The sequence below is a fragment of the Mytilus galloprovincialis genome, chromosome 1 (assembly GCF_965363235.1).
Source record: "Mytilus galloprovincialis chromosome 1, xbMytGall1.hap1.1, whole genome shotgun sequence".
NCBI lineage: Eukaryota > Metazoa > Mollusca > Bivalvia > Mytilida > Mytilidae > Mytilus > Mytilus galloprovincialis.
The window spans coordinates 58,927,479-58,940,414 of NC_134838.1; the positions used below are offsets into that span (position 1 = coordinate 58,927,479).

Below are 12,936 nucleotides of genomic sequence, written 5' to 3' on the forward strand. Positions count from 1 at the left end.
GATATAAATGATATAACTTGTGTTCATAATGATTTTTATATCAAAATTTTAAGAAATATGAGGGTCTTAAATAAGTTACTAGAAGATGAGGTGTTTAATATGTTCCTCGCAAGAACTTTATGATCTAATTCGGACGTATGGGTAAATAATAAGTCAACAAAACTTTATTAGTCTACATAGTGGTCTTTTTTTACGTAGCATTTTCTTTACAATTGAACGGCTACATTTCTAAATGATATACACGTCTTTATTCACACGTAATTGGAAAGCTCAATCAAGTTGTTGTCTGGGTCTCTTATGTACACAGACTTTATTGGTCCCTGGGCACCCGTCCGTTCAACAGGTCCTTCTACAATATCCACATTACAACTCTGGAATAAGAATTAATTAATTTATAGGGAAATTCTGTACAACATTATACTCCGCACAAGACTATTATTTTGTAATATTTGTATGTTCATTAGATCTTCTTGGACTTATAGTAGCCGATAATAGACTCTGATGTATTGATACAAGTAGGAATATAAGGCATTATTTCTACATCTGTAAATGTACTATGAACATGCTTTCAGTATACTATCAGCAATCTTTGATAAACTACAATGTATTTTATTATAAATAAATTTGGTGTATTTACTGTCTTCTGATTGGTTAAAAGTATTACTTTTATTTTTAATGTTATCAATTTTTATGGCGACACGCCCACTCTGACGTTGTATATTCATACGCCAACATGTGTGTACGTTGTTATTGTTAATATAAATAATACAAAAAGTTAATTGAGGCTTATTTTTGATAGACATTTATTTATAATAAATGGCAATAATTTATTTTGAATATATTGAACCATGAAATAAATGTTTGACTCTTCACATTTTACATAATCCGCTTCGCCGATTATTCAATGTGAAGAGTCAAAAATTAATTTTATGGTTCAATAAATTCAAAATAAATTATTGCCAGTCATTAATTTAATTGTTGAGTTGTTGCTTGTAATATCAATATTACTCAGGGACTAAAGACTGTTTATACTGCTTTTTTCTGTACACCTGTTATAAAACTAACAGACAAAAAGAATTAGACCTAAGTGCTCAGTCCTGATAGACTTTATCGCTGGTGTTATTTCTTTGTATTTTTTTTTCCTGCTAGATTAATACACAATTTGGTTTATTTCAGGTCAACTAATAAGTATAAAGCAAACATTTGTTTTATCTTATGGATTATTCAAGAATACAAAATTAAAAAATATTATGTTAATTTACAATTAAAAGCCCTTCATTTGGTTTTAAACTGTCTTTTAAATGATTTCCTTAACTTTTGGCTTCGAGTACTTTAAAATGGATATTCAAGAACACAGGTAATGCATTGAAAATTTTAAGGTTTTTTTACATTTTGACTCTTTCATCATATCCAATCATTTGCAATATTTCGTATTCACGGAGTTTCGAACAAAATAAAGAAAAACAACCCAACGGACACAGTCAAACAATGGTTCACTTAATTTATTTTTTTCAAATTTACCAAAATAATACAAAAAAACAGGAGTGCCACTGAGATGTTCCGAAATGGTGAGCCAGCAAACTCAAATAGCATCTCTCAAAGTGGGTAAAGCATTTTTTTAAACCTAATATGAAATAGTCATTTATCTTTGATTACAAACTCCATGGACTTAATGACTAATATGCTCTTTGTTTGGGGTATTACGCTAACAAGTTGTGTCCCTCCAGAAATAAACCCTTTCCTTGTTCAACAAGGGATACCCACTTTCTATGTCAACATTTAATTCTTTTTTATCCTTAAACTCTTTTGATTATATGTTGTCGACACAAACTTTGAGTTAATTACTTGTAATTTAAATAGTAAGAATCACCTTTAAATGTTCAATAACATGGTCTAAACTTTGTTTTGTGATGAAACAAATATCTGCAGAGCCTGGAGTAGGAGCATGCGCTTTAGGTTCAAACTCTTTACCATATTCGTGAATGTTTATCTTCTGGTTGCCAAATGTTAAAGCTTTCCTATTGCCCTGAAACAAAGGATCGAGTGTATCATTATCGCGATAGATCGCAATACCTCATTTTCTAAGATCACACAATGTTCTGTACCCATTATTGTGACATCAAAATTACCGTTTTGTTATCCACAATATTATAGTATTATATAAAGCTAAACTGTATAAGTTCAATGCATTTTGACGGCAGAAAAATCAAAGTTGTTACTTTAAAAATTTGTTTCAGTGGCTTTTTGGTCAATATTATAAACTACGAAATATAGTAGTTTCTGCTATCAATTGAATTACCTTGAATGTGTTTACTTCCATCCCAAGCACCTCGGAGTAAAATTCACATGTTTTGATAGAATCTTTGACTGTGATAACAAAGTGGTCTATATGGTCTATCTTGAAACGTCCTGTCATTCTTGGTATACTGTGTAACAATATAAAATCGAACTTTATGTATTTCACAAAATATCAGTAATGATATTTGGGTGTTGATTTGCAATTTTTACAAGAATTGTATGTTCTGCATTTATCAAGACAATACGATTGAGGTCACTGAAACAGGTATTATAAAAAAAAAGGTGTATTCTGTATTATAATAACAATGCCATCATATGTTTCTAACTATCCTTTACTCATATAATACAGCATGGACATTATTTTTATTGTCAACCTAATCATTTAAAATAACTTCCAACATCAGTTACCAGTATTATAGGGTTAATTCGGGTTTTGTGAAAACTTTCTTAAGCCCTAAAAAAACTAGAAAACCGCTTTCTAAAACCAAAATGCCAACATATTCAATGAAGGTGACTTTAACCTTAATGACATCAACTTGGAGACAGGAAGAACAGATCCTGGAGGAAGAAACAAATCGCAAAGCAACATGTTTATAAACACACGGACCAACTTTAACATTGAACAAATCAACAAACTACCCACACGAAATAAATATAAGATCCCTTGATAACGTCACATCCAACACATAGCTAAAACCACCACATGTCCACCCGTTGGGAAAAGTTACCAAGACATACTATCAGTATCAAATTAAAAAACACCGAAATTTACAAGTGTTAAAAAGGTGAGTAGATCAGCAGCATCCTACTATAAAAACAAATGGGAAGGAATCACACCGGATCTGACATCACTCAGAAACAAATTTATGTTAAAATTCGAATCAGTTAGAAATAAACACTCAGTAGAGAAAACTAGACACAGTTTAAATAGGCCATTGAAACATCACGACGTACCATGCATGACAACGGAGATCAAAAGCCACATTTGTACAAGAAAAGCAAAAAATGCAAAATAAACATCACACGAAGAGGCTTCAAAGGCAGCACAAGCTGGATCCGATACAAACTACACAAAAATTATTTGGAGTCGCTAAATGAAACGTTAGACAATGAAAAAAAGACAACAATATGATTTGAAAATATATAAAAAAGAAACAGGACACAATGGAAATTGGTACTCAACGTAGTATCGGCTGAAAAGGCGTAGAGAAGGCTCGAATGCTGAATAAACAGTTAACATAGAATTAACAACGTTAAAACAAAACATATATCAATTTGAGGAAACTCGCCATATTTTATCGTATGTTTTCTATGCTGTGATGTTAAGCTATTGTTTCAGAAAAAGGGAAAAGGTTTTAAAACGTTTAATCGAGCTGCAAATGTTTGCACTTGTCCTAAGTCAGGATTCTGATGAACAGTAGTTGTCGTTTGTTTATGTAATTTATACGTGTTTTTCGTTTCTCTTTTTTTTTATATAGATTAGACCGTTGTTTTTCCCGTTTGCATGGTTTTACACTAGTAATGTTGGGGCCCTTTATAGCTTGTTGTTCGGTGTGAGTCAAGGCTCGAGGTCCGTGTTGAAGGCCGTACATTGACCTATAATGGTTTACTTTTTTTAAATTGTTATTTGGATGGAGAGTTGTCTCATTGGCACTCACACCACATCTTCCTATATCTATTTATACCAATGACGTCAAAATTTGTGAAAAAGAAGGAGAAAAGTACTTGCTTAATCGACTTAATCCGGGTAAACAACCGGACCTGATAAAATATCACTAACACTACGTATAGAAACAGTTAAAATCATTGTACCAATAATTACAAGAATTTATCAACAGTCACTTACCACAGGACTAGAAAAATGCCAAATTTGTTCCAGCATTTAAAAAAACGAAATCGTTCAAACCCATCTTACTGCAGGTCAGTGTCATTTTCATCAGTGTCATCAAAAGTTTTAGAACACATACTAGTAGCACAAAATATGAATTATTTAGACAATTTAGATTATTTTTTCCTCAATCAAAAAACAACATGGGTTTAGAGCAAAAAGGTAATGCGAAAGCCAACTCCAGATGACGATCGACGACATCAACAAATGGATAAACGACAATATCCAAGTCGACATAGCAATCCTAGACTAAGCAAAAGCCTTTGCCAAAGTTGCTCACAAAAGGCTATCAGCAAAAATACAATATTATGGCATTGGCGGAACAATCAGAATATGGATGAACACATTCCGCAGTTACAGAACCCAAAAGGTAGTTTTAGAGTTTTAGATGGGGAATCTTCCATGGCATGTGTTCCTCTGTTAAATAAAGGCAACAGTAGTATACTGCTGTTCGAGATTCATAAATCGATTGAGAGAAAAAAAACAATCCGGGTTACAAACTAAAACTGAGGGAAACACATCACATATATGAAAACTACGACACAACAGAAAAACAACACTAAAATATAACACACACAGAAACAAACTATAATATAACAATGGCCATTTTCCTCACTAGATACAGGACATTTAAGGGGGAAAATGATGGGTTGGACCTTTTTTGTGGCTAGCCAAACCTTCTGCTTGTATGACAATGTTACATATAGCATTAAAATGACACTATTGCATGACAGGAATACAGTACAAATAAATGTACGAACATTCAGGACAGAGAAAAATGCAAATAAACAATGCAATAAAGTACATATCGGCAACGAAACAACAGAAACACTGAAGTGAACAAAAAACAAACGACAATGTAAATTGGTCCAGTACATGGGAAATGGAATTAAACGTTTCCAATAGCACAATAATGCAACCCACACACAAAAGATCAAAAGACAGAACTCACTTAAAAAATGAGAGGGAAAACTCTTGAAAAAGTTAGCTATCAACCATAGCAACAATATGAAGTGCATTTGCACATTGACCAAACTTGCAAGAAAGCATCAAAATTGAATAACTGCTTTAGAATTTAGAATCCTCATACAAACAGACAAACATCAATAATTAGAATCTGTCAAAAAGAACGCAGCAAGATCTGTTCTCAATAAACCACACAATTACAAAAACACAGACGGCACAATAGAAATTGTAAAAAAATAAATAATTGGAAAACGTAAGATCAGAGGTCATAAAACTGTTGCTCAGTGCTTAGAGCACTAAAATCATGCTTCAAACATGAAATACAACATTTTGCCGTGATTGGTTGATTTTAGGAGTACGAGTAAAAAAAACTGACTCGAAACATCAGACGTTATCCTCATATATAAGGCAGTCCATCACAACGATCGCCGTGCCTATTCAACATCACCCTTCTATAGCAGAAATAAAATCAACTTGTTACAGCCATGAAAGGAAATAACAGACAATTGGGACAAACGTAAATGCGTACATGCATCTACTCGTTCTTTCCTCGTTCAATCAATTTATGGAACTAACTACCCCAACCTGTGATAGACATCCCTAAATTGGACGCATTTAAGGTGGCAGTCAAGGGAGTATTCTAAATTTCAAATAAATACGATTAATCTTTTATTTAAATTAAGGCTCTGGTACATTTTTGACGGACGTGTTTCAAAAAACACTATATTGTGTTATTAGTGTGTGTAGTTGGGTTGCAGTCGCATTAACATACACTCATATCTCATTTTATTTACTTCAACCAAATGCGATTTGGTGACAGTCCATGCTTGAATATTCATAGGGGAGACAACTGATAAAAGATTTCGATCCTGAATGACACTGAATGACAGCTAGCGCAGGAATATTAAATAAATAGCCTGACATATTTTAAACACAAAATTACATATCATTCTATACTGCATTAACAGAACGCTGTGACCTATTTTTAGTTTCTTTTTCTGTATATTTATTTGTAATATTTCACGATAATAGCAGAGTTTACCTGAGAAATACTTTTGTGTAGGTACATTGATGTCAGTGGTTTCATATACTTATCTACGGAAACATTTAGGCGTCATTGAACAAAATTGTAGAATCTAGTTGTTTGTTCTTGTATATATTCTGAAAACCAGTTAAATATGTTGAGTAAATAATAAAGTGTATGAACATTTTGCTGATTATTTGCTTTAAGTATTTAAACTTCAATATTTGCTCATTTTTTATAAAAACAAAAACATGTATATGCATGCAAGCTATATGATGATTGGAAAACAAGAAACGAAGGGATTTACAATCTAATTTTATTTTTTTATATTTTTTTGGGGGGGAGGGAGAGGATGAAGAATTATGTCTGCATCTTTTTTTATTTGTAATCTCTGTCCTGATTTATTATTTTTCAATCTATTTCAGTCCTGTCATGTTTTTATTAGTTTATCTCGATTTTTTTTTAATTGTCATCCTCCTTTCTTTTTTTTTGGCAAAGTTGCTCATCCTGTCTTTTTTTTACTCAAAAATCTTGTCCAGCATTTAATTTCAAATCTTCCCTCCCCCTAAAAATCAAATGGTAGCTGGCAATTTTTTGGTTATTATTTTTTATATTGGCTCCGAAATGAAGAATGCTATTAAACACAATTTTCTATCATACTTGTATGCATAACAATTATTATAAAATTGATACCATACCTCCCAAGTTGCATCTGAACTCACAGAAATGCATTAGCTTCAAGTTGACAACTTCAATAAGTATGGAGATAAAGGACAGGAAATATATGTTGTTCTGTTGCTACTTTGTTTGTTGATTTGATAACTGCATGTAGTGGTTTTTTTTAATTAGTTTTTGTACACAATTACTTTTTAGTAATGTGACTTGGCTTTTATTGTTTCTTTCCATTATACATACATACTGTTTTGAGCATTAAAGTCATAATAAACGAGTGACCAGTGAAAAATAATGTTATACTATGGAACGCCGTAGCTGCCTTATGTGTACTTGTTTTTAGATACGCTTATACTTTTCAATATATGCACATACTTTTTCTATATATGCACATACTTTTTCTCTATATGCACATAGTTTACTTTATAGGCACATAGTTTACTTTATATGCACATAGTTTTTCTATATATGCACATAGTTTTTCTATATATGCACATAGTTTTACTATATATGCACATACTTTTTCTCTATACGCACATACTTGTTCTCTATATGCACATAGTTTACTTTATATGCACATAGTTTTTCTCTATATGCACATCTGTTACTTATTCGTTTTTAATGCGCGGAGTATACGATTGCACTTTGAATTAAATCGTTTTTCAATTGTGTTCATGTCTCTGGTGGTAATGTAACAAAAAAATTGTTCCGGCGTGACATTTGTTCCACCGGAACAAATTTCATAGGAAATATGTTCCACTGGAACTTATGTCACTGAAAATATGTTCCAGCACTATAAAATTTGTTCCGGAACTAATTTTTTAACCAAGTGTGAAATAAGTTCCGGAACAAAAATCACAGCACCATGAGTTTTGTTCCAATATTAAAATTTAAAAAAAAGGGAAATAAGTTCTTTTGATATTAGTTTTAACATGTTTAAACGAAGGTATTTTATAGGAATCAATGAAAATGTTCTGCTCGAAACTTATTTCACAGAAAATAAGTTCTGTGCTTGCATGGGGTACATTTGCAATTGAAGGAATGACTGTAGGATGAAGATAAGAAAATGATGCGATGATAATGTATCTGTGTATTATGGTTTATGTGGTATTCAACCTCCTTGTTTCCTAATGATCTGTCATGGGTGTTCTAATCATACATGTACTTAGCTATGATAATTCCACATTTTTAAAAGAATGTGTCTTTTGTTTCTTTATGTCTTTTAATATAATTGATCAGTCACTTTGTCCTTTTCAAAAAGTACAAATGTTCATCTTTAACTATAATTCATCTTTAACTATAATACTTTTTTCGGAGTGACTTTTATTATTATTTCTTATTCTACTCTTTCCTGGCTCATAAGGTCCATTTTTAGTATTATTAATTGAGCATGTTATTAAAATTTTGCTTTACTCCACATGATCCAATTGGATGTTTACACTTTTTATTTATTACATTATCAATATAATACATGTTTTTTATAATGACTTTAAACTCACTGATGACAAGTGCTCAGTATATAAGATAACTTGTTTAACCAGTGGAACATATTTCACAGACAAGGAACTTATTTCACCAGGTAAGGAACAAATTTCACAAATCCAGAACTTGTTTCACCAGGTAAGGAACAAATCTCACAAACATGGAACTTATTTCACTAGGTAAGGAACAAATTTCACCAACCCAGAACTTATTTCACCAAGTAAAGTGTGGAACTTATTTCATAGAGATGGAACAAATTATATAGAAATTGTCTGTGAAAAAAGTTCTCCCAGAACATATTTCCTGTGAACAAATTTTGGTTCACAGTAACAATGTGTTCTTACAGATGAAATGACCCTATAAGCGCGATTGCAACCGTTCCAGTGCTCGGTTAATACCCTGTTACTTATTCACTTATAATACGTTTGTTGTACGTTGCACCTTTTAAAAAAAAAATTCAATTGTGCCCATGTCTCTTGGTGTAACAATGTGTTCTTAGAGATGAAATGACCCTATTAGCGCGCATGTACCCGTTCCAGCGCTCGGTTGACACCCTGTTATCTATTCGTTACCTATTCGTTACCTATTCACTTATAATACGTTTGTTGTACGTTGCACCTTTTAGAAAAGGATTTTCAATTTTGTTCATGTCTCTGGTGGTAACAATGTGATCTTAGAGATTGAATGACCCTATTAGCGCGTATGTACCCGTTCCAGCGCTCGGTTAATACCCTGTTACCTATTCGTTACATATTCGCTTATAATACGTTTGTAATACTTTTTATGTGTAGTGTAGTATATGTTCAGACTTATTTTTGTTTGTACGTTTTGGATGATTTTGTTTAAATATTCCATGTGTAATGGCAGTGTAAACATTCAGAGTTTGAATTTATTAGAATAGTAAATTTAACATTTAAGAGAAAGCTGTACTTGTCACAAAGCTGCCACAAAAAAATAGGGACATTGCTTTAATCTACAATTTTTTATGACAATGATAAATGTTCATTAAGAAGAGCAAATTTTTATCTTTTATTCATCATATTTGATTTTCAACCATATTTGTCAGGGTTCTCCAAGGAAAATATGTGCAAAAGCAGAAACATGTAAATACTTTAATTTTATATAACAGGTAACAGGTTATTTACCGAGCGCTGGAACGGGTACATGCGTGCTAATAGGGTAATTTCATCTCTAAGAACACATTGTTACCACAAGAGACATGGACAAAATTGAAAATCCTTTTCTAAAAGGTGCAACGTACAACAAACGTATTAAAAGTGAATAGGTAACACGATATTAACAGAGCGCTGGAACTGGTGCATGCGCGCTAATAGGGTCATTTCATCTCTTAGAAAACATTATTACCACCAGAGATATGAACTTAATTGAAAATCCTTTTCTAAAAGGTTCTACGTACAACAAACGTATTATAAGTGAATAGGTAACAGGGTATTAACCGAGCGCTGGAACGGGTACATGCGCGCTAATAGGGTAATTTCATTTTTTAAAACACATTGTTACCATCAAAGACACGGACACAATTGAAAATCCTTTTCTAAAAGGTGCAACGTACAACAAACGCATTATCAGTGAATAGGTAACGAATAGGTAACAGGTTAATTACCGAGCGCTGGAACGGGTACATGCGCGCTAATAGGGTCATTTCATCTCTAAGAACACATTGTTACACCAAGAGACATGGGCACAATTGAATTTTTTTTTTAAAAGGTGCAACGTACAACAAACGTATTATAAGTGAATAAGTAACAGGGTATTAACCGAGCACTGGAACGGTTGCAATCGCGCTTATAGGGTCATTTCATCTGTAAGAACACATTGTTACCACCAGAGACATGAACACAATTGAAAAACGATTTAATTCAAAGTGCAACCGTATACTCCGCGCATTAAAAACGAATAAGTAACAGATGTGCATATAGAGAAAAACTATGTGCATATAAAGTAAACTATGTGCATATAGAGAACAAGTATGTGCGTATAGAGAAAAAGTATGTGCATATATAGTTAAACTATGTGCATATATAGAAAAACTATGTGCATATATAGAAAAACTATGTGCATATAAAGTAAACTATGTGCATATAAAGTAAACTATGTGCATATAGAGAAAAAGTATGTGCGTATATAGAAAAACTATGTGCATATATTGAAAAGTATAAGCGTATCTAAAAACAAGTACACATAAGGCAGCTACGGCGTTCCATATTATTCCAATTCTTGAACCAATGCATACAAACATCATAAACTTAGTCTTCTGTGCACAATTTAATCATTTTTTTCGCATAAATTTCGTATAATCGTCAATTTTTTTTTCCATCGATCAGTGTTGTTGTGAAAACATGGCAGGTAATTAAAGTTCGTGTTTTGAAACCGAAGTTTAACGATTGTCACCTGTTTGTCAACAATTAACAAAAAAGCATGGTTAAGCACGTGTTTAACATGTACAATCAGATAAAAGTTTATTTTAAGGACATCCATGCGTACGGCGATCACCGGATTTTTACGAGATTGGTCACACGGAGGTCACTTTGAATACGGGAAATATTTCGGAGAATTGCTTCCTGTGAAGCAATGAAAATAAAATAAAGTCCTTAATATGTACAAATTAAAGAAATTTCTTCAGAAAAAAGTATATGTACATAAGTTTTATAATGAAAACTATCCCTTCAGATATTAAAAACATATGCATATTTTTTTTAATTTAAGGTTTCTTATGACTTTAAGTAATTGCTAAAAAGTAAAATCACAAAAATACTGAACTCAGAGGAAAATCAAATCGGAAAGTCCCTACTCACATGGCAAAATCAAATGACAAAACAAATCAAAAACGAATGGACAACAACTGTCATATTCCTAACTTGGTACAGGCATTTTCAAATGTAGAAAATGGTGGATTAAACCTGGTTTTAAATGTTTTCTTATAAAATGTCATTATGATCTTGTCATGTGAATAATTTTTCTATAAGTTTTACTAAATAAATCTTATATCAAAGGGAGATAACTTTGCAGCCAAATCAGTGATCTGCAATTGAAATACTAATTACAACAGTTTACTTAGATTATATCCCTTTCATATATCATCTAATGATGTTTTCATTTATTAGTGTTTTACAAAACATTCACTTCTAAAAAAAACCACAACAGTGCACACACTGAAATGTCTCGCCTTCTTTACTAATCATTGATATTATGTTGATACTCCTAAATATAAAGCTTTATTACGACTGTCACATGAAAAAGAGGTTAAGGTCAGTTAAACCATATGCCAGGCAGACATGTACAGCTAACAAAGCTTCCATACAACAAATATAGTTGACCTATTGCTTATAGTTTAAGAAAATAGACCAAAACACAAAAACTTAACACCGAGCAATGAACCGTGAAAACCAGGTCAAGGTCAATTAAAACCTGCATGACTGACATATAGATCATAAAATATTTCCATATACCAAATATAGTTGACCTACGACATATAGTATTAGATAAAAAGACCAAAACTCAAAAACTTAACTTTGACCACTGAATCATGAAAATGAGGTCAAGGTCAGATGACATCTGCCCGCTAGACATGTACACCTTACAATCATTCCATACAACAAATATAGTAATCCTATTGCATAAAGTATGAGAAAAACAGACCAAAACACAAAAACTTAACTTTGACCACTGAACCATGAAAATGAGGTCAAGGTCAGATGACATCTGCCCGCTAGACATGTACACCTTACAATCATTCCATACAACAAATATAGTAAACCTATTGCATAAAGTATGAGAAAAACAGACCAAAACACAAAAACTTAACTATGACCACTGGACTATGAAAATGAGGTCAAGGTAAGATGACACCTGCCAGTTGCACATGTACACCTTACAGTCCTTCCATGCACCGAATATACTAGACCTATTGCTTATAGTATCTGAGATATGGACTTGACCACCAAAACTTAACCTTGTTCACTGATCCATGAAATGAGGTCGAGGTCTAGTGAAAACTGTCTGACGGGCATGAGGACCTTGTAAGGTACGCACATACTAAATATAGTTATCCTATTACTTACAGTAAGAGAGAATTTAACATTACAAAAAATATGAACTTTTTTTTCAAGTGGTCACTGAACCATGAAAATGAGGTCAAGGACAGTGGACATGTGACTGACGGAAACTTCCTAACATGAGGCATTTATATACAAAATATGAAGCATCCACGTCTTCCACCTTCTAAAATATATAGCTTTTAAGAAGTGAGCTAACACCGTCGCCGCCGCCGCCGGATCACTATCCCTATGTTGAGCTTTCTGCAACAAAAGTTGCAGGCTCGACAAAATTTAAATGTCATTTACAGGACAAAATAAAGCAAGTTTAAACATTGGAAGAGGCTATGTTGACGTAATACTCATAATCTTATTCTGGTGACTTGCATTATTTCTTCTTGCTTTTTGAAGTAAGCATCTCTTAGAAATAGGTGCACAATTATTCAAACTTTCCCAAGATTTTTTTTCATGAGTCAAACGCAAAATATTTTGTATTAATATGCACTTTACGTCAACAATTAAACAACCAATCACTAAAACACTATCAAAAC

General features: G+C 32.6%; 1 protein-coding gene across 1 annotated transcript; it reads right to left on the reverse strand.

Moving 5' to 3' along the window:
• Positions 1-219: 219 nt before the first annotated feature.
• LOC143083058 (glyoxalase domain-containing protein 5-like) lies at positions 220-6,313 on the reverse strand. Its single transcript, XM_076259265.1, has 4 exons — positions 6,195-6,313; positions 2,300-2,426; positions 1,871-2,026; positions 220-371 (listed from the first exon to the last, which is right to left on the reverse strand). Exons 2-4 carry the CDS (start codon positions 2,414-2,416, stop codon positions 252-254), a joined length of 393 nt encoding a protein of 130 aa, XP_076115380.1. The 5' UTR covers positions 2,417-2,426; positions 6,195-6,313; the 3' UTR covers positions 220-251.
• Between the last annotated feature and the right edge of the window lie 6,623 nt (positions 6,314-12,936).